The sequence below is a fragment of the Pristiophorus japonicus genome, chromosome 7, assembly GCF_044704955.1.
Source record: "Pristiophorus japonicus isolate sPriJap1 chromosome 7, sPriJap1.hap1, whole genome shotgun sequence".
Lineage (NCBI taxonomy): Eukaryota > Metazoa > Chordata > Chondrichthyes > Pristiophoridae > Pristiophorus > Pristiophorus japonicus.
The window spans coordinates 148,540,931-148,563,610 of NC_091983.1; the positions used below are offsets into that span (position 1 = coordinate 148,540,931).

The following is a 22,680-nucleotide window of genomic DNA, read 5'->3' on the forward strand; positions in this document are numbered from 1 at the left end:
AAGAATAGGTCAGGGACTGGATATTCTGCGACGACAGATTCACCTCCTGACGTCCCAAACCCTCTCCACCACCTCAGCACAAGTCAGGAGTGTGATGGAATGGTCTTCACTTGCGTGGATGGGTGCAGCTCCAACAATACTCAGGAAGTTCGACACCATTCAGTCCATTTTATCAGCACGTTATCCACTAGCCTAAACATCCACCCAGTCCATCACCAGTGTACTATGGCTGCAGTGTGCACTATCCACAGGATGCACTGCAGCAACTCACCAAGTCTTCTACAGCAGCACCTTCCAAACCCGTGACCTCCACCACCAAGGGGGGCAGTAGGTGCCTGGAAACACCATCACCTCCACGTTCCTCTCCAAGTCACACAGCATTCCTTCATCACCACTTGGTCAAAATCCTGAAAGGCCTTGCCTCACATTACAACAGTGACTACATTTAAAAACAAAAGTACTTCATTGGCTGTAACACAATTTGGGACATTCTGAATTTATGAAAAGCACTATATCAATGCAAGTTCTTCTTCTAACAGCACTGTAGGAGCACCTTCACCACACTAGCTGCACCGGTTCAAGGCGGCAGCCCACCAACACCATCTCGGGTTAACTAGGGATGGGCAATAAATGCTGTATTGAGGTCTGGAGCCGAGTGGTCCTGGTGGAAATCAAACTGAACAGCGGTAAGCAGATTATTGGTGAGTAAGTGCCACTTGATAACACTGTTGACAACACCTTTCATCACTTTGCTAATAATCGAGAGTAGATTGATGGGGTGGTAACTGGTCGGATTGGATTTGTCCTGCTTTTTGTGGACTGGGCATACCTGGGCAGTTTTCACGTTGTTGGGTAAACACAATCGTTATAGCTGTACTGGAACAACTTGGCTCGAGGCACGGCTGGTCCTGGAGCGTAAGTCTTCAGCATGACAGACGGGATGTTGTTGGGGCCCATGTATCCAGTGTGCTCAGCTGTTTCTTGATATCACAAGAAGTGGATCGAATTGGCTGAAGACTGGCTTCTGTGATGGTGGGTACTCTCAGGAGGAGGATGATATTGATTATCCACTCGGCACTTCTTGCTGAAGATGGTTGTGAACGCTTCAGCTTCATCTTTTGTATTGGCATGCTAGGCTCCGCCATCATTGAGGATGGGGATATTCATGGAGCCTCCTCCTCCCGTTAGTTGTTTAATTGTCCACCACCATTCATGACTAGATGTGGCAGGACTGCAGAACTTTGATCTGATTCGTTGATTGTGGGATTGTTTAACTCTGTCTATAACATGCTGTTTTCGCTGTTTAGCATGCATGTAGTCCTATGTTGCCGCTTCCCCATGTTGGCATCTTATTTTTAGGTATGCCTGGTGCTGCTCCTGGCCTGCTCTTCTACACTCCTCAATGAACCACGGTTTAGCCACTGGCTTGATGGTAATGGTAGATTGAGGGATATGTCGGTCCATGAGATTACAGATTGTGGTGGAATACAATTCTGCTGCCGCCCCACAGTGCCTCATGGATGCCCAATTTTGAGCCGTATATCTGTTCTGAATCTATCCCATTTAGCACGATGGTAGTGCCACACAACACGATGGAGAGCATCCTCAGTATGAAGATGGGTCTTCGTCGCACCTGAGTATTGCTCACAGGTTTGAGTGGCGTAGCCAGTCACGTGACTCAATGGGGCCAAAATTGCGCCTTTTTAAAAAAAGAGCAGCTATCAAAGAGGCGGTAACTGGGTGGAAATGAGTTTCCACCCAGTCGGGGCCGACTCTCCAACGATCAGGACATTGCCCTCTTGAGTTTTTGAGGTGGAGGCAGTAGTGACGTCATTAGAGCGCGCACCACCTGGTCCCCGCCCGGAAGCGACATTACCCTCAAATAATTGAGCGACCGCTTGTCGGTGCCCCCGACAGCTTTGCGCGGCTGGGCCAGTGGCTGGGCGGCGGGTCCACCCTTAAAGGGGAGGGCACATCACGTGTTCGGCTGGGCCACCCTCTTGGGTGCCAGCCCACTGGCCCAGCTGAAGCCCTCCTTGGTGGCCCAGTGGGTGCCAAGTAGGCCTCGCAGCGTCCCTCCCCTTGAAGTGAAGGGAAGGGACGTTGCTAAGCGTCAGCACGGTGCCTTCCGCCCCGCTCCCAACTCACTTCCGCCCCTCTGCTGTCCCAACGATTTTTCAGAAGTAAAGAGGGCAATTTCCCTCTATTCCCCACCCCATCGATTAGGGCAGTAATTCATCCAATAATTCTAATTATCCTCCCCAAACGGCAATTTCAGCCCCAATAAAACCCCAGCCAGTTGGATGCAAGGGATCCATGATGAGGCAGGTGGTTGAACTGGTGCTGTCAGAGCGAACCCAGGACCATGAGGATGAGGATGAGGATGAGGATGAGCTGCCTTCTAGGTACATCTACAGGGAGACAGAGCGTCTGGTAGGAGGAAGAGGCCTGCTGCCTGGAGAGGGGAGGGGATAGGAGGGAGATCTGCCAATACTCCTGTTACTGCTGCAGAGTTTGAGACGAGGAAGGAACAGCTGCCATTCGACTACTCACCGGCTGTGTGGAAGGAGGGAGAGCCATTGTCAACATCAACAGGTGGATGTGTTTTGGTGCACTCCCCCAAAAAAGACTTTGCTTAATCGGTGGGGGGGAGGAAAGATAAATAAGAACATTGGGGGGGGGGGGGGGATGCATGCAAACAACTAGGCCCCACACACCACTGGAAGGACCCCGCCCCCACTGCCTGGCCTGGGTTGGTTGGAGCTGCTTGGGTGCAACCTTATTCCCAATTTCATTTGGAGGACTGTGCCTGGGTGATTCCAGCCATTCCGGGTGAAGACATCTTATCTCTCCGCACGAGAAGATTATAGAGACTTTGTTTGTGATCCGTGAAGTGCAGCCCCCTGCAAGCACCCACCCAATGCTGTGAAGAGTGCCTGATACCACAGCCTCCCTCTTTCCCACCCTCCTCTCTCTCTGTCTTTCCTCCCCCTGTCTCTCCTCTGAGAGCCTCTTAAAATATATTTTATAAAACAAACAATTACTGAGCAGAGGGAAAAGGGCCCCTCCCCAATTGTCAAAAGTTGGGGAGAGGTGTGCCTTGTTAAGAGCTCCCTCTGCTTATCAACAAGGCCAATCAAGACTTTTAAGGCCTGTGACTTTGGGGTGAGTGTAGCCCTTAAAGGGACCCAGATATGGCGAGGCCACCTTCGCCGGTGGCGGGGCCAGCACAAATTTATGCGTGCGTGGCAGCAAAGGCCACGGCGGCTCCTGCAGCCCCACCACTAAAAAGAACGGGGTCAAGAGCTACACTCACCCCAATATGACCATCGAGGAGTGCGTGAGGGCAATGGCTGGGGTAGTCGGCCCCTCGGCCATTGTTGCCGCCTCAAATGTACGGGAAGGCTGTGTGTTTCCTGGGGTTGGAGCGGGCGGTGTCCCTGGCCCTCAGTAAGGGGCTCACGGTGGGTGGGACCTTCCTGCCGGTGGATCCTCTCAAGGCCACCGCGCAGAGGGTCATCAGCTCGAACGGCCAGCCCTTTATTCCCGAGGAGCTCCTCATCCCCCACCTACGTCAACTGGGGGAGATGAGGTCGGGGATAACGCCGATACCATTCGGCTTCAGAGAGGCCAGCCTCCGTCATGTGTTCTCCTTCCGGCGCCAGCTTTTCGTTCAGCTGGCCCGGGAGGAGATAACAGAGGGTACATTCAATGTGGTCCACGAGGGGACTGCCTACCGCGTCTTCTGGACGTCAGACAGCATGTGGTGCCATGCCTGTAAGGAGGTGGGGCACGTCCAAAAGAACTGTCCCATCTCCAAGGCTGGTGCAGCCGCTACTCGTCTCTCGAGTACCGTCCCCGTGTTGGGAGCCGTAGGTGCGGTCCCATCCCAGACCCGGACAGCATCAGTAACAGGGCCCAAAACTATTACAGGGCTCTGTTATCTCCGGATCCGTCCAGCGAGGAAGAGCGTAGAGTTTTGTGGGAGGACCTGCCGAAGGTCGGCTTAGAGGGCGCCGAAAATCTGGATGCTCCGCTAAGCCTGGTGAAGCTGACCGGGGGGGGGGGGGGGCATCCACGTGCGGATCCTGGGGGAAAGTCTGGCGACCGGGGAGACGCCCCTCTCTTGACGCAGGGTAGTCATCGTCCTGCTGCCTAAGAAGGGCGATGTCCGCCTACTTAAGAACTGGCACCTGGTTTCCCTCCTCAGCACGGATTACAAAATTTTTGCCACGATGATGTCTACTCGCCTTGGCGATCCACCCCGAACAGTCCTACACGGTCCCAGGAAGGACAATCCACGCCAACATCTATCTGGTCCGGGACCTGGTCCACCATTCCCAGAAGGCTGGTCTGTTGGTCGCCTTCCTTTCCCTAGACCAGGAGAAGGCATTCGACATGGTAGATCACGTATCTGTTCGGGACGCATTTCGTCGCCCGGATCCGACTTTTGTACACCACCGCGGAATGTATGATTAAGCTTAACGGGTCTTTGACGGCGCCCCTTCGCTTTGGGAGAGGGGTGCGCCAGGGATGCCCCATGTCCAGTCAGTTATATGCCTTATGCGTGGAGCCTTTCTTGCAGAAGAGGTTGATGGGACTGGCTCTGTAAGGGCCGGGTGTGGAGGTCGTCCTCTTGGCTTACGCCAATGACGTGCTCCTCCTGGTCGAGGATCCCGTTGACCTGCAGAGGATGCGTGAGCGCCAGGAGATTTACTCGGCCGCATCCTCTGCCAGGATCAACTGGGAGAAATGTTCTGGACTCCTGATGGGTCAGTGGCGGGTGGACTCCCTGCCGGAGGAGCTCAGGCCTTTTGCCTGGAGCACCACCCATCTCCTCTATCTGGGAGTCTACCTTAGCCCCGACGAGGAAGCCTGGCCGGCGAACTGGCAAGAGCTGGAGGCCAAGGTCGCCGCTTGCCTAGGGCGCTGGACAGGATTGCTCAGAGTGCTGTCCTACAGGGGTTGAGCGCTAGTCATAAAACAGTTGGTGGCCGCTATGCTGTGCTATCACTTTGACCCCTCCCCCTGCATTTTTCGCCAAAGATACAGAAGCTGGTGGATTTCTTCTGGAACAGGAAGCACTGGCTCTCTGCTGCGGTTGAGTCTCCTGCTTAGGGAGGGCGGTCAGGCGTTGGTGTGCGTCAGCACCCAGCTTGCGACATTCCGTCTTCAGACCCTCTACGTCGAGCACCCTCCGAGGTGGCGTGCACTGGAGACTTTTTTCTTCCACCAGCAGTACAGCCTCAATTATGACACGCAGCGCCCGTTTGTGAGCCTGGGAGGGTATCAGGACCGCCATATGCAAGGGCTGCCTGCCTTTTACCAGGAACTCATCAGAATCTGGAACAGAGTCGCCTCCAAGCACAGTTCTCCTCCATCTGGAGTGGCGGCTGTCCTGCAGGAGCCGTTGCTCAGGAATCCGTACCTCCACGACTGCAGTTTTAGGTGGCAGGTGGACGAGAGGGCTGTAGCTGGCGAGGTGACCCGGGTCAGGAACCTGTTCGATGGCAGAGGAGCGGGCTGGATGGCGCCAGATGTGCTGGCACGGCGCCTAAACTGGGCCGACATCCGGTGCATGGCCAATGCCATCGAATCGCTAAAAACAGCACTGGGCCCTGGCTCCGTTAGGTATGTCGAGGAGGCTCAAGCATGTGGAGAGATCCCGTCCGAACTGACCCCCGTCCGGACAGAATTCCTCAGCGGCGCCAAGCCCTGAAACCTCCCTTGGGAGCCGGCGCCTCTCAACTTGAGCCTCCTCGGGGAAATTCCCTCCGTACCTTTCAGTTCTGCACGGAGGGGTTTCCTGTACGGGCTGCTCTTGCACATTCTCCACCTTGCCATCCTCATCTGCCGTCCGGACACGCCATGGCGCACCAGCTTGCCGTCCGGAGGAGGCGGGGTCCCCAATGGAATGCACTCTACGTGGGAGTCCTCCCTCTATCTATTGGGGACTTGGCCTGGAGGGTCAATGCAATAAGTTCTGTGTAATAAGTTTTTAAGTCGGTTCAGACTCCCAGGCCGCCTGCAATTTCTGCAGTCTGGAGGAGTCCGTCTTCCATGTTTTTATGGAGTGTGTGAGGTTCCAGCCCCTCTTCCATTATTTGAAGGGGCTGTTCCTCAAATTCTGGTTGCACTTCAGTCCCACACTCCTGATCTTTGGGCACCCTGTGCGGAGGGGAGCGGGCAGGTTGGAGGGCCTCCTCGTAGGACTGCTCCTGGGCACGGCCAAGGGGGCATCAGCCAGTCCAGGCAGTGGGCGGTCGAGGGGGTCGTTCACCCCAACTGCCTGCCTCTCTTCCGCGGTTACCTCCGAGCCAGGGTGTCCATGGAGATGGAGCATGCAGCGTCCACCGGCACACACTCGGCCTTCCGCGAGAGGTCGGCGCCAGAGGGACTGGAGTGCATCACCACCCCGCGGCAAGCAAATTTTAATTTGATCATTTAAGTTTAAAGTTTAATTTGCTGCTTTTAGTGCCCCCCCCCCCACACCTTTTGGCCAGGGGGCACTTGGATAATGTGTGTGTTGGTGCCCTCAAAAAAAAACGGCACTGGAAGAAATTTATTTTGGTGTGTAACACCCCCTTGTAGGGGTCATTTGTTTAAAGTGCACAACTAAAATAGTTGAAATGGTAATATAGTGTGATTGTTAAACCTATGCTAATGAACCAACTAGTTCTTAATCGCAATGTGTTGCTATGAATTCTTAAGCAAAGAGCCCATGAAGCAAATACATTAGTCTCCACAAGGACTGTGCGGTGGTCACTGCTACCAATGCTGTCATGGACAGATACATCTGTGACAGAGATTGGTGCGAGAGAAAGACTTGCATTTATATAGCGCCTTTTACGACTACTAGATGTCTCAAAGCGCTTCAGAGCCAATGTTCTTTTGAAGTGTAGTCACTGTTGTAATGTGGTAAATGTGAGGATGAGGTCAAGTAGGTTTTTCCCTCGTGTTGGTTATCTCAACACCGCAGGGCCAGTCTTGCAGCTATGTCCTTCAGGACTCGGCCAGCTCAGTCAGTAGTGGTGCTACCAAGCCATTCTTGGTGATGGACATTGAAGTTCCCCACTCAGAGTACATTCTATGCCCTTGCTACCCCTCAGTGCTTCTTCCAAATGGTGTTCAACATGGAGGAGTATGGATTCATCAGCTGAGGGAGGGCAGTAGATGAAAATCAGCAGGTTTCCTTGCCCGTGCTTGACCTGAGTCAATGTTGAGGAGTCCCAGGCCCACTCCCTCCCAACTGTGCCGCTGGTGGGACAGTATATACCCAGGGATGGTATGATTCTGTGAGTATGACTATGTCAGGCTGTTGCTTGACCAGTCTGTGGGACAGCTCTCCCAATTTTGGCACAAATCCCCAGATGTTAGTGAGGAGGACGTTGCAGGGTTGACTGGGCAGGGTGTGCTGTTGTCATGTCTGAAGCCAGTGCCAAAGTCGATGCTGGGTGGTCCGTCCGTTTTTTTTTATTGTTTTCTGTAGCAGTTTGTTACTTCATTTAGTTGAATGCCATTTCAGAGGACAGTTCAGAGTCAACCACATTGCTGTGGGTCTGGAGTCACACACAGGCCAGACCAGGTAAGGATGGCAAATTTCCTTCCCTAAAAGACATTAATGAACCAGATGGGTTTTTAATGATAATCAAATTGTTTCATGGTCACCATTACTTATACTAGCTTTTTATTCCAGATTTATTTAATGAACTGAATTTAAATTCCCCAGCTGTCGTGGTGGGATTTGAGCTCCCGCCTCTGTCTAGTCCAGTAACATAACCACCTATGCTACCATTCCCTACAGTGTAATGCAGAATGCATTATTCTGTGGCCCTGAAGTCAAATTCATTTTTATTACCTGAATTTGTGGGATTTTTTTATCAATACTATTAGATAGGTATATGGATTAATGAAATAAAAACAATGTAAATCAGATTGCAGACCATGAGCCTAGTGTGATGCCAACCTTGAATAATTCTGAATGGTAGGAGGGTGCTAAAGTTCTAAAATAGAACGATAAAGAAACGAATCAGCATGCATATGCAATGCTATTTGTGCAGTCTATTCCTAATACATGTCATTTTTGTACTAAAAAAAGAATGATCAGATAAGTGAATTAAAAGTAGACAGTATTGTAAACTATTAAATAGCATTGCTGTTTGTTTTGCATTCTTGCAGTGTAATCCTTTGTTGTGTATTTATACCGAGTGGCAATAGCATTGTTGTGTTTTATGCTTTGTGTATATTAACATCTTCAATGAATAGAATATCAAAAATACTATTCTCTGAAACTGCTGCTTGCTGGGGGATATCCCCCACTGACCTCAGTTGTTCATTATCTTTGCAACATGTTATGTTCCACACTGCCTCTTTTTTTTGTTCTATAATCACCCCTGCTCTGATTTCATTACTCCATGAGATGTATCCTTATTGCTGTTAAAGATCGTCCACCTCCCTGCCTTAGCCCATCTGCTGAAGATAGTCATCCATGCTTTTGTCACCTCCAGACTAGAATATTTCAATGCTCTCCTTGACGGCCTCCCATCTTCCACTCTTACTTCTATTATTTATTCTCAGGATGAGGAGCACATTGACCGAGTCTGGCACCAGGGAGCCCCAGTAAAATTGAAGTCAAGTCAATGGGAATTGGGGGGGGGGGGGAAATTCTCCACTAGCTGGAGTCATACCTAGCACAAAGGAAGATGGTTGGGGTTGTTGGAGGTGAATCATCTCAGCCCCATGACACTGCTGCAGGAGTTCCTCTGTCCCACGCCCTTCTTTAGCTGCTTCATCAATGACCTTCCCTCCATCATAAGGTCAGAAGTGGGGATGTTCGTTGATGACTGCACCGTATTCAGTGCCATTCGCAACTCTCCAGATAATGAAGCAGTCCATGCCCGCATGCAGCAAGACCTGGACAACATTCAAACTTGGGCTGATACGTGGCAAGTAACATTCGTGCCAGGCAAGGACCATCTCCAATAAGCGCAAATCTAACCGCTGCGCCTTAACATTCAACGGCATTACCATCGCCGAATCCCCCAACATTAACATCTTTGGGGTCACCAGTGACCAGAAAATTAACTGGACCAGCCACAAATACTGTGGATACAAGAGCAGGTCAGAGGCTGGGTATTCTGCGGCGAGTGTCTCACCTCCTGACTCTCCAGAGCACCATCTACAAGGCACAAGTCAGGAGTGTGATGCAATACTCTCCGTTTGCCTGGATGAGTGCAGCTCCAACAACACAAGAAGCTCGACACCATCCAGGACAAAGCAGCCGCTTGATCGACACCCCATCTACCACCTTAAACATTCATTCCCTCCAGCACCGGCGTGCAATGGCTGCAGTGTCTACTATCTACAAGATGCACTGCAGCAACTCACCAAAGTTTTTTGGACAGCACATCCCAAACCCATGACCTCTGTCACCTGGAAGGACAAGGGCAGCAGGCGTATGGGAACAACATCACCTGCAAGTTTCCCTCCAAGTTACAGATCATCCTGACTTGGAAATATATTGCTGTTCCTTCATTGTCACTGGGTCAAAATCCTGGAACTCCCTCCCCATCAGCACTGTAGGAGTACCTTCACCACAGCGGTTCAAGAAAGTGGCTCACTGCCACCTTCTCAAGGGCAATAAATGCTGGCCTTGCCAGCAACACCCAGATCCCATATGGCATATATGAATTAATGTATTTTATGACTCATTGTGAGCAACACCATGGGAGATCTGTTGTAGTAGTAATATAAGACTGAATGTTATCTTAAAAATATGCACAGAATGTACGATTTTAAAATAGCAAATTAATTCAATCCTAGCACCCTGGTCGAATCCAACTGAAATCTGCACTTAGTCTTGACAGTGTGTGCACTTCCACAGGAGATCGACTAGAACATTATAAAGAAAAACATTTAAATGAATTCTGTTTTACTATGCCAACTGTTTTCAGTGGTTGCAATAATCTTATTCTTCCAACAGTGAGGTTTTAGAACTAACAGTTGTACAACTTTTATACTCACTAGGTGCTTACTGTAATATTCCCATAGTATAGTAACAGCATTCAGATTCGTACCCCAGAGGCCACACAGGGTTAGGCAGCATTGAAGGTGCATCCGTAAATGTTCTTCCAAAACACCAGTCTAAAATATTCAATTCAAGAGACATGATCAAACAATAACTACAAATATTATATTTATTGAAAATACACAGATTTTGTGCATCATTACCATAGTCACAATTAATATTTCACTAGCACCGCTCTGGTGTTTTGGAACAGAGGGTAGCCCTGCAGCAATTATTAAGAAGCTTGCTTCTATTTAAAGGTTTCCTGACTGGGGCTCTGTACATACCTCCTTTGTCTGCTGGAAACATTGCTAGGAATAAGGATGCTGCTGTCTCCTTATTCTTGCTAGAGTTTATAAAATATCAGCATTAGCCCCAAATCGCCAAAATGGCATTGCTGAAATTATGGACCGATGAAAGTATTTCCTCACATATGTCCTGAGATCTGGAAAGCACAGAAGTGCCTGAATAGATTGGGGAGCTGGAATGACATGGCAGCTGTCATTTAATGCAAACACTAGTAATATAAGCTAAATGGTATTATTCTACAGGATACAACTCAGAAGAGGGATTTAAGAGCACTTGTGGATAGATCACTACAGCAGTCAAAAAAACAAATAGGATCCTGGACTACATAGCCAGAAGCATAGAGCACAAATCCCAGGAAGTGATTCAGAGTTTGTACAGAGTGCTGCTTCAGCCCTACGTGGAGTATTGTGTACAAGTCTGGTCAATGTACCATCTAGGAATTAAAGAGGATACATTGAAGGCCAACTAAATTGAAGCTGGGATTAGGCATCTGAATTATGAGGAGAGGCTGCAGAACTGGGAATGTTTACACTGAAGAACAGAAGCCTGATCTTATAAAAGTACTCAAGATCCTAAAGAATATAAACAGGGAGAATAAAAAGGTGATTTGGAATAAATTACTTTATGCAGACTGTGATTAATGTATGTAGTCGACTGTCGAGAGAGACAGTAAAAAGAAAAAAGACTTGCCTTTCACGACCACTGGATGTTTCAAAGCACTTTAGAGTCAATGAAGTACTTTTGAAGTGTAGTCACTGTTGTCATGCGGGAAACACGGCAGCCAACTTGCGCACAGCAAACTCCCACAAACAGCATATGTGATAATGACCAGATAATTTTTTTTGTTATGCTGATTGAGGGATAAATATTGGCCAGGACACCGGGGATAACTCCCCTGCTCTTCTTCGAAATAGTGTCATGGGATCTTTTACGTCCACTTGAGGGGGCAGACGGGGCCTCGGTTTAACGTCTTATCCGAAAGATGGCACCTCCGACAGTGCAGCACTCCCTCAGCACTGGAGTGTCAGCCTATATTTATTTAATCAAGTTCCTGGAGTGGGACTTGAACCCACAATCTTCTGGCTCTGGGGAGAGTGTGCGATTGTATCATCAAATTCCAGAGAGTGCTGGATAAGTACCTGGCAGAAATGTTAGAGGGGTATGAGAGGTATTATGGGATGTGATATTTCTTGGGTGCTGCAGGCAGCCAGAGGAACTGCAATGGTGTTTTTCAGTCCTATACATTAAAGTATAGTGAAGAAAATCATAAAAACTAGATAGAACATAGATTTTTTTTTTAAAACCAGTGAAGTGTTGTAGACAGATGCTATACATATTTTCAGGATGTTAATTAATGGGAATATTCCTTCTCAGTCTCAAATCAGCATCTAATGCATTTCAAATAATGTTTAAATGGGTTGTGCTTAATAGACATGCTCAATAAATAGGATGATTGCATTCCCACCATAGCAGTCCAACATATTACAATTGCATTAAACATTTTTACTGAAAAACACAATGAAACAGCTGAATTGAACATCTAGAGTGGCTGACTCAACTTCAGGACATTTTAAAGTCACAAACCTAGCACAAAATGAAATAATGCAATGCTGAAAATCTGAAATAAAGACAGAAATTGCTGGAAATACAGAATTAAATAACTAGCTATGAATATGCAATATGTTTCACTGTAACCAATCTGCATTGTACCCAAGAACTGTTTAATCATGTCAATTATTTAAATGCTTCATTGAATATTTAAAGCTAAATCCAATTCCAGGTGAGAAGTCAACCAGCTAATGCACAATACACAACTATGAAACACACGGCCCAAGTTTCGGGCCGCGTCTAGAACGACACAGCCCCAACCTGGACGCGCGTTTTTCGCGCCACAAAGTGCGCCTAAAAAAAAAAACGTACCTATTCTCCGGCTCCCTGCAGGGGAGTCTGAGCTCGAAGTCTTGGGCGCGGCCCGTTCAGCCAGTCTCTCTCTCTCTCTCTCTCCCCCCTCGCTGTCAGAGACACAGACACTGACAGACAGAGAGTGAGAGAGACACACAGACAGACAGAGATAGAGACACTGACAGAGACACACCGGGAGGGAGGGAGTCCCAGCACGCTGTTGAAGGACTCCCGGTGCTGCAGTTTGTAGAAAATGTTTTATTGATTTTTTAATTATTTTTTTTATTTTTTTTTGATTTATTGATGTATTTATTATTGATAATGGCTCTTTGTAAAACTGAAGTGTTTAATGTTTAAAACAGGGATGAGGAGAAATTTCTTCTCAAAGGGTTATAAATCTGTGGAATTTTCTGCCTCAGCTGTGGAAGCTGGGACATTGAATAAATTTAAGACAGAAATAGACAGTTTATTAAACGATAAGGGGTTATGGGGAGCGGGCAGGGAAATGGAGCTGAGTCCATGATCAGATCAGCCATGATCTTATTGAATGGCGGAGCAGGCTCGAAGGGCCGTCTGGCCTACTCCTGTTCCTAAGAAACACAGGGCCCAAGTTTCGGGCCGCATCTAGAACGGCGCAGCCCCGACCTGGACGCACGTTTTTTGCGCCACAAAGTGCGCCTAAAAAAAAAAACTTACCTATTCTCCGGCTCCCTGCAGGGAGCCTGATTTTCGAAGTGTAGACAAGGTTTTTCTGAGCATACAAAAATCTACACTTACTCCATTCTAAGTTAGTTTGGAGTAAGTCTAAACTTTCAAAACGGGCGTAAGTGGCCGGACACGCCCCCTTTAAAAAAAAATCTGTTCTAACTGACTAGAACTGGAGCAAACTAAATGCCGAGAATTGCAATTTCTAAGATACTTCATTCTAAACCAGTTGCTCCAAAAAAAAAACAGGAGCAACTCAGGCCGAAACTTGGCCCCACAGTGAGCAGCACTTCTACATTATTCTGATGACATTTTTCAGCAAGTACACATGATAATTTTGACACTGGTACTCAAAAGTTGTTTGCTTATTGTGCAAGCATCTCACACCCAGATCAAATATCTGTCGAGTAGTGCATCACTTCCATGCTAGCACACTCGCTAGTTATAAGAACATAAGAAATAGGAACAGGAGTAGGCCATATGGCCCTTCGAGCCTGCTCCACCATTCAATAAGATCATGGCTGATCTGATCATGGACTCAGCTCCACTTCCCTGCCCACTCCCCATAACCCCTTATCGTTTAATAAACTGTCTATTTCTGTCTTAAATTTATTCAATGTCCCAGCTTCCACAGCTCGCTGAGGCAGAAAATTCCACAGATTTATAACCCTTTGAGAAGAAATTTCTCCTCATCCCTGTTTTAAATGGGCTGCCCCTTACTCTAAGATCATGCCCTCTAGTTCTAGTCTCCCCCATCAGTGGAAACATCTTCTCTGCATCCACCTTGTCAAGCCCCCTCAATCTTATACGCTTCGATAAGATCACCCCTCATTCTTCTGAATGCCAATGAGTAGAGGTCCAACCTACTCTACCTTTCCTCATAAGTTAACCCCCTCATCCCCGGAATCAACCTAGTGAACCTTCTCTGAACTGCCAAAGCAAGTATATCCTTTCGTAAATATGGAAACCAAAACTGCACACAGTATTCCAGGTGTGGCCTCAATCTTATATAGCTGCAACAAGACTTCTCTGCTTTTATACTCCATCCCCCTTGCAATAAAGGCCAAGATTCCATTCACCTTCCTGATCACTTGCTGTACCTGCATACTATCCTTTTACATAAGAATTAGGAACAGGAGTAGGCCATCTAGCCCATCGAGCCTGCTCCGCCATTCAAGATCATGGCTGATCTGGCCGTGGAATCAGCTCCACTTACCCGCCCGCTCTCCATAACCCTTAATTCCCTTATTGGTTAAAAATCTATCGATCTGTGATTTGAATACATTCAATGAGCTAGCCTCATCTGCTTCCTTGGGCAGAGAATTCCAGAGATTCACAACCCTCTGGGAGAAGAAATTCCTTCTCAACTCGGTTTTAAATTGGCTCCCCCGTATTTTGAGGCTGTGCCCCCTAGTTCTAGTCTCCCCGACTAGTGGAAACAACCTCTCTGCCTCTATCTTGTCTATCCCTTTCATTATTTTAATTGTTTCTATAAGATCACCCCTCATCCTTCTGAATTCCAACAAGTAAAGACCCAATCTACTCAATCTATCATAAGGTAACCACCTCATCTCCTGAATCAGCCTAGTGAATCGTCTCTGTACCCCCTCCAAGGCTAGTATATCCTTCCTTAAGTAAGGTGACCAAAACTGCACGCAGTACTCCAGATACGGCCTCACCAATACCCTGTACAGTTGCAGCAGGACCTCCCTGCTTTTGTACTCCATCCCTCTCGCAATGAAGGCCAACATTCCATTCGCCTTCCCGATTACCTGCTGCACCTGCAAACTAACTTTTTGGGATTCATGCACAAGGACCCCAGGTCCCTCTGCACCGCAGCATGTTGTAAATTCTCCCCATTCAAATAATAATCCCTTTTTTACTGTTTTTTCCAAGGTGGATGACCTCACATTTTCCGATATTGTATTCCATCTGCCAACTTTAGCCCATTCGCTTAACCTATCTAAATCTCTTTGCATCCTCGATACAACCCGCTTTCCCACTAATCTTTGTGTCATCTGCAAATTTTGTTACACTGCACTCCGTCCCCTCTTCCAGGTCATCTATGTATATGGTAAACAGTTGTGGTCCCAGCACCGATCCCTGTGGCACACCACTAACCACCAATTTCCAACCCGAAAAGGACCCATTTATCCCGACTCTCTGCTTTCTGTTAGGCAGCCAATTTTCGATCCATGCTAATACATTTCCTCTGACTCCACGTACCTTTATCTTCTGCAGTAACCTTTTGTGTGGCACCTTATCGAATGCCTTTTGGAAATCTAAATACACCACATCCATCGGTTCACCTCTATCCACCATGCTCGTTATATCCTCAAAGAATTCCAGTAAATTAGTTCAACATGATTTCCCCTTCATGAATCCATGCTGCGTCTGCTTGATTGCACTACTCCTATCTAGATGTCCCGCTATTTCTTCCTTAATGATAGCTTCAAGCATTTTCCCCACTACAGATGTTAAACTAACCGGCTTTTTGTCTGTCCCCCTTTTTTTTTTAAAAAACAGAGGCGTTACATTAGCTGCTTTCCAATCCGCTGGTACCTCCCCAGAGTCCAGGGAATTTTGGTAGATTAGAACGAATGCATCTGCTATAACTTCCGCCATCTCTTTTAATACTCTGGGATGCATTTCATCAGGACCAGGGGACTTGTCTACCGTGAGTCCCATTAGCCTGTCCAGCACTACCTCCCTAGTGATAGTGATTGTCTCAAGGTCCTCCCTTCCCACATTCCCGTGACCAGCAATTTTTGACATGGTTTTTGTGTCTTCCACTGAAGACCGAAGCAAAATAATTGTTTAAGGTCTCAGCCATTTCCACATTTCCCATTATTAAATCCCCCTTATCTTCTAAGGGACCAACATTTACTTTAGTCACTCTCTTCCGTTTTATATATCAGTAAAAGCTTTTACTATCTGTTTTTATGTTTTGCGCAAGTTTACTTTCGTAATCTATCTTTCCTTTCTTTATTGCTTTCTTAGTCATTCTTTGCTGTCATTTAAAGTTTTCCCAATCTTCTAGTTTCCCACTAACCTTGGCCACCTTATACGCATTGGTTTTTAATTTGATACTCTCCTTTATTTCCTTGGTTATCCACGGCTGGTTATCCCTTCTCTTACCGCCCTTCTTTTTCACTGGAATATATTTTTGTTGAGCACTATGAAAGAGCTCCTTAAAAGTCCTCCACTGTTCCTCAATTGTGCCACCGTTTAGTCTGTGTTCCCAGTCTACTTTAGTCAACTCTACGCTCATCCCACTGTAGTCCCCTTTGTTTAAGCATAGTATGCTCGTTTGAGACACTACTTCCTCACCCTCAGTCTATTACAAATTCAACCATATTGTGATCACTTATTCCGAGAGGATCTTTTATTAGGAGATAGTTTATTATTCCTGTCTCATTACACAGGACCAGGTCTAAGATAGCTTGCTCCCTTGTAGGTTCTATAACATACTGTTCTAAGAAACAATCCAGTATGCATTCTATGAATTCCTCCTCAAGGCTACCCCGTGCGATTTGATCAATCGATATGTAGGTTAAAATCCCCCACGATTACTGCCGTTCCTTTTTCACATGGCTCTATTATTCCCTTGATTATTGCCCGCCCCACCGTGAAGTTATTATTTGGGGGCCTATAAACTAAGTCCACCAGTGACTTTTTCCCCTTACTATCTCTAATCTCCACCCTCAACGATTCAACATTTTGTTCATTAGAGCCAATATCATCTCTCTCAACTGCCCTGATATCATCCTTTATTCACAGAGCTACCCCACCTCCTTTCCCTTCTTGTCTATCCTTCAGAATTGTCAGATACCCTTGTATGTTTAATCCCCAGTCTTGGCCACCCTGCAACCACGTTTCTGTAATGGCCACCAAATCATATCCATTTGTAATGATTTGTGCCGTCAACTCATTTACTTTATTTCGAATGCTGCGTGCGTTTAGGTAGAGTGTTTTAATATTAGTTTTTAAATCATGATTTTTAGTTTTGACCCCTCCTGCAGCCCCTTTATATTCATACATATTGTCCCTTCCCATCACCTTGTGGTTTACACTTACGCCAGTGCTACTCTGCTCTGTTGCCTCCTGCCTTTTGCATTCTTTCTTGGGGTCCTGTTCATCTGAGCTCTCACCCACTAACTAGCTCAGAGCCCTCTCCTGGGTTCCGAATACTCCTCGCATTGAGGCACCGAGCTTTCAGGCTTGCCTTTTTATTACACTTTGACCCTTTAGAATTTTGCTGTACCTTGGCCCCTTTTGTTTTTTGCCTTGGGTTTCTCTGCCCTCCACTTTTACTCATCTCCATGTGAAAGAAACCGTGACGTAGAAACACGCTTGCAAACTGCAAGGATTTGCACATACATCTGAGTTAAACAATATAGTATACAAGATGTGTAAAAGGGTCTCCCAATTGGCCAACTTAACTTCGGCAGAAAAAATGGATACACAAGGCTATCGGGGTTTCCACCAATCTTCCATGAAGTTACGGCAACAAATGGGGAGAATCCGAAGGTAATTCCTGGCAATAATATTTAGGCTTTATCAAATGGATATTAAGTATATGTATATGTATATTTACATACCTGAACATTCGAGGATAGTTTCAGAAGCTCTTCTGTAAAACTCCAATTACTTTCAATCTGTTTCTGCATTGCACAAATACATTAAAATATATTAGCAAGTTCTGGAAATGTAGAATTAAGGGTTAGATTATCGGCTTTGATGTTTTTGGGGCGGTTAGAGCAGCGGGATGGTAAAGTTTGCGAACGGAAACAGTTTGTGCCTCAGTAAGTAACATTGCGTAGCTGTGCCCTGAGTCTGGGGCACAGCGCTAAGGGAGGCGCTGTACACCTCTTTGGTGCTAGCATAGGAAAATCCCAAGCTAACGAGCCAGTCCGGGAACACTCCGAGACGCCTGGGGAGGAAAATAAAAGCCACAAAAACATTCCCAAAACATTACCCATGCCACCACAGCACAAATCGCAAAAAACATTAAGAAAAAACAATCACACTTGGAGTCCAGTATTGTTGGACCGCCTGATTTCCCAGGGGTTCACTATGGGGCGAGCTTTGAGCAAGAGTCAAAACTCGCGCCAGTGTCACAACCAGGGGCATTGCACAATGGCGCAGCTCTTCCTGGCGGTGCTGCTCCGTACCACCGGATCCGAGGATCGCTGTGGGCGCTGGAGGCTAACCGCCCACCCAGAACACCTCACCTCCGCCATTGCCGCTGCACCGGAGCGAAAAACGGAGCGCAGAGGAGCCGAAAATCCACCCGAAGGACTTTATTGGCACATTGACCAGGTAGTACCATGGGTAAAGGACACGGGGCTGGATTTTCGGTCTTCTGCCGCCCGTTAGCGACCCAGAGGGGCAGCAATGGCGGTGGTATGCACTTCCGGGCAGGTGGCTAGATTCCAGCACCCCACCGGGACATTCGGTGCCGGTTCTGAGGGGGCAGGGAGCATTACCACCCGGAAGTGGCCAGCCAGTGTGCAAAGCCCCTGGTTGCAACACCAGCTCAATTTTTGGTTGCCACCCGACCTGTAGTGCTGCGTAGAGCGGCCTGCTGCGAACGTCTGTGGAAGCTGGGATTCCAAGCTGTAGTGGCTGCAGTGAGGCAAGTAATGTCAACCTCAGGTCGATTTGTTTTTGTTTTGCGATTTATGTTGTGGTGACGCGAGTTATGTATTGGGAATGTTTTTTTTTAAATCAGGTTTCTCCCCCCCCCCCCCCCCCCCCCCCCGCCACGATGGAGCTCCGAGGCCAGCTGTTTAGCTCGGGACTTTTGCTTGTTCAGCTGGTCGAGTGCCCTAAATGAGGTGTGCAACGCATCACTTAGCGCTCTGCTCCAAACTCTGGGCCCAACTGATGAATTTTGCAGCGGTAGATGCAATCTATTTGCCAGCGCAATATTTACCGCTCCACCCGCAACAGAGGCGTGATGAAATTTCTCCCTCCTTGTCTTTTCAGCTCCAGGTTGTGGATTTGAATCCAATCTAAACCACGGCATGAAAATCTCCTCTCTCCTCAGTTTGTGAGGGTCTAAAATTGCTTGGGGAATCGCAACCCAGTTCCTTGTGTGAGAGTAACAGCACCCTCCGTAATTTGGTACCAGTTTGCAGAGAGGTGTGGGAAATGGACAAGTTTATATTGGTGCAGTAAAGGTGATTCTTCGTCTAACTTCACAAGTTTTTCTTACAGATGAGTGGGATGGTATTCTGTATCCAAATTACCGCCCAAGTGCTGATTTTACCGCCAGGCATTAGGTGCAGGCTCAACCTGCCAAATTCAGTTTTTACGCCCAAAGATGAGAGCAGCGCTAAAAAGTGACATTACACACTCGTCCTCAGACGGGAGCTCAGGGGGCAGACTGCATTTCACGTCGGGAGGCTGCCGCCATGCTAGCTGAAAAACGGGAAGAAAAGAAAGAAAAAAACCTCGAACTTCTCTGACCAATGCACAAACTTCCCCATTGTTACAACTAATGCAAAGATAAAGAAACAAAACTTCCCTTGGTCTCTGGGCGAATACGCCAGAGCACCGAGATGTTCCCTCCACTTCCCAAGCAGCACAGACGCCTTGCTGTTAGGCGTGCGTACAAACCAAATATCGCGGGAGCGGCCCAAAGGGGTGTTGCACGCTGGATGACGTCATCACGTGGGTGGCATTACCACTTGGCACCTCTACCAAAGAGCCGATCGAATTTCTCCCGAGCCGTGGACGCTGCGCAACACCGACGGCAGGCCTTTGCCGCCCATTAGCTGCCTAGCACCGGTGCTAACATACGGCGGCTTTGAAGGGAATTTCGACCCCTATGTGTTTATCTTAACTTAACTGGCCTTCCTAGCAAAACTAGTCACAATAGTTCAAGGAAAAGGTTCACTCAAATCTAAAATTTAGAACAACACTACACAATTCACACATCTTCACTCTGTACCTTCTCCTGAGTAGTTCCATTCCTATCAAACGTGTAAAGAATTGCAAGGTGGGTAACCAACCACCAGCTGAAACCCTGGGAATCCTTACAGTGAGTGGCATCACAAAGACGGACTCCTTCCATACCAGCAGCCTCTTGCAGGAGATTTCTGAGGTGACTGTTCGAGCAGCTCCAGAAATCCTACAATATACAAACAGAATTATTCATCTTCTACTGGCTTGCAACACGGTAACTGCAGAAAGTGAAGCTTGATAGCACATCAACAGAACAGAAATAATGAAATTCACCTCTTTAATAAAATGAATACAATATTGCTCAACTGATGGCTCAGTAGGTAAATTTAATACCAAAACCGGAAAAATCATCATTATTGATCGAGATGACGAGAGTAAAGAGCAACACAGTTAATTAAACCATGGGAGTTTATCAACTTTAACTCAATCCTGAGATTTGTATAGCCTCTTGACTATAGGCTAACTTTATATGGCTTAGTTAACTTTTCCTCATCACTGTTCAAACAAGACTGATATATTGGAATGGCATTTCAGCACAGAAGTTATGCTGTGGAAAATGCTGTTGAAGATAATTTAGTTCATTTATTGTTAATGAGAAAGTCAAAAACCTACAGGCTGGCAGGACATCTCTTTCATTGCATTCACTGCCATAAATAGGACATCCAGTTTGTGTTCCAGGATATCTATGCATGCCATAAAATGCCAGCTCAATGCAACACTCAAGATATAAATCAATCAGAAACATGAAAGGCACTTGGCTATGTTGAGAGGGCAGAAGTGAATTTAATAGCGAGATTTATTGTCACACCTGAGAAAGGCGGGAGTCGAGAGAGGCAGCGGCCTATAAAAGGCTCAGCAGTCCGGGGAGCGTCGAGAGAGGCGGGAGTCGAGAGAGGCAGCGGCCTATAAAAGGCTCAGCAGTCCGGGGAGCGTCGAGAGAGGCGGGAGTCGAGAGAGGCAGCGGCCTATAAAAGGCTCAGCTGTCCGGGGAGTGTCGAGAGAGGCGGGAGTCGAGAGAGGCGCACCGGTGCAGCTCCAGCTGGGAGAGAAGGCAAAAAAGAAGTAGAAAGAAATCAAAAGGTGACGTCACAGCCAACATGGTAAGTGATTGGCTGCTGATTGGTGAGTAGTTTTTCTTTTTCTTTATTAGTCAGTAACTTTTAACATTGTTGTCGGCAATTTAAGTGTATCTAAGGGTTAAGTCATGGCAGGACAGCTCGGTCACGTGATATGCTCCTCCTGTACCATGTGGGAACACAGGGACAACACCAGTGTCCCTGACGACTACATGTGCGGGAAGTGTGTCCACCTCCGGCTACTGACGGTCCGCGTTGCGGAGTTGGAGCTGAAGGTGGATTCACTCTGGAGCATCCACGATGCTGAGAATGACGTGAGTATCACGTGTAGCGAGTTGGTCTTACTGCAGGAGAAGGGTCCACAGCCAGCGAGGGAATGGAAGACCAGCAGGAAGAGTAGTGCAAGGAAGGTAGTGCAGGGGTCCCCTGTGGTCATCCCCCTGCAAAACAGATACACCGCTTTGAGTACTGTTGAGGGGGATGACTCATCAGGGGAGGGCAGCAGCAGCCAAGTTCATGGCACCGTGGCTGGCTCTGTTGCACAGGAGGGCAGGAAAAAGAGTGGAAGAGCGATAGTGATAGGGGATTCAATTGTAAGGGGAATAGATAGGCGTTTCTGCGGCCGCAACCGAGACTCCAGGATGGTATGTTGCCTCCCTGGTGCAAGGGTCAAGGATGTCTCGGAGCGGGTGGAGGACATTCTAAAAAGGGAGGGAGAACAGCCAGTTGTCGTGGTGCACGTTGGTACCAATGACATAGGTAAAAAAAGGGATGAGTTCCTACGAAATGAATTTAAGGAGCTAGGAGCTAAATTAAAAAGTAGGACCTCAAAAGTAGTAATCTCGGGATTGCTACCAGTGCCACGTGCTAGTCAGAGTAGGAATCGCAGGATAGCTCAGATGAATACGTGGCTTGAGCAATGGTGCAGCAGGGAGGGATTCAAATTCCTGGGGCATTGGAACCGGTTCTGGGGGAGGTGGGACCAGTACAATCCGGACGGTCTGCACCTGGGCAGAATCGGAACCAATGTCCTCGGGGGAGTGTTTGCTAGTGCTGTTGGGGAGGAGTTAAACTAATATGGCAGGGGGATGGGAACCAATGCAGGGAGATAGAGGGAAACAAAAAGGAGGCAAAAACAAAAGACAGAAAGGAGATGAGGAAAAGTGGAGGGCAGAGAAACCCAAGGCAAAGAACAAAAAGGGCCATTGTACAGCAAAATTCTAAAAGGACAGAGGGTGTTAAAAAAACAAGCCTAAAGGCTTTGTGTCTTAATGCAAGGAGTATCCGCAATAAGGTGGATGAATTAACTGTGCAAATAGATGTTAACAAATATGATGTGATTGGGATTACGGAGACGTGGCTCCAGGATGAGCAGGGCTGGGAACTCAACATCCAGGGGTATTCAACATTCAGGAAGGATAGAATAAAAGGAAAAGGAGGTGGGGTAGCATTGCTGGTTAAGGAGGAGATTAAGGCAATAATTAGGAAGGACATTAGCTTGGATGATGTGGAATCTATATGGGTAGAGCTGCAGAACACCAAAGGGCAAAAAACGTTAGTGGGAGTTGTGTACAGACCTCCAAACAGTAGTAGTGATGTTGGGGAGGGCATCAAACAGGAAATTAGGGGTGCGTGCAATAAAGGTGCAGC

The 22,680-nt window shown here is 47.5% G+C and overlaps 1 protein-coding gene across 2 annotated transcripts in view; it reads right to left on the reverse strand.

The window, feature by feature from the left end:
- mms22l (MMS22-like, DNA repair protein) overlaps window positions 1–22,680 on the reverse strand; it is a 203,387-nt gene that overhangs the window by 111,268 nt on the left and 69,439 nt on the right. For both annotated transcript variants that reach the window (XM_070885405.1, XM_070885404.1), the window contains exons 10-12: window positions 19,941–20,120; window positions 17,584–17,646; window positions 10,024–10,143 (exon numbers count right to left, since the gene is read on the reverse strand). In XM_070885405.1, the coding sequence (XP_070741506.1) occupies window positions 10,024–10,143; window positions 17,584–17,646; window positions 19,941–20,120 (363 nt within the window). The remainder of the gene's footprint in view (window positions 1–10,023; window positions 10,144–17,583; window positions 17,647–19,940; window positions 20,121–22,680) is intronic.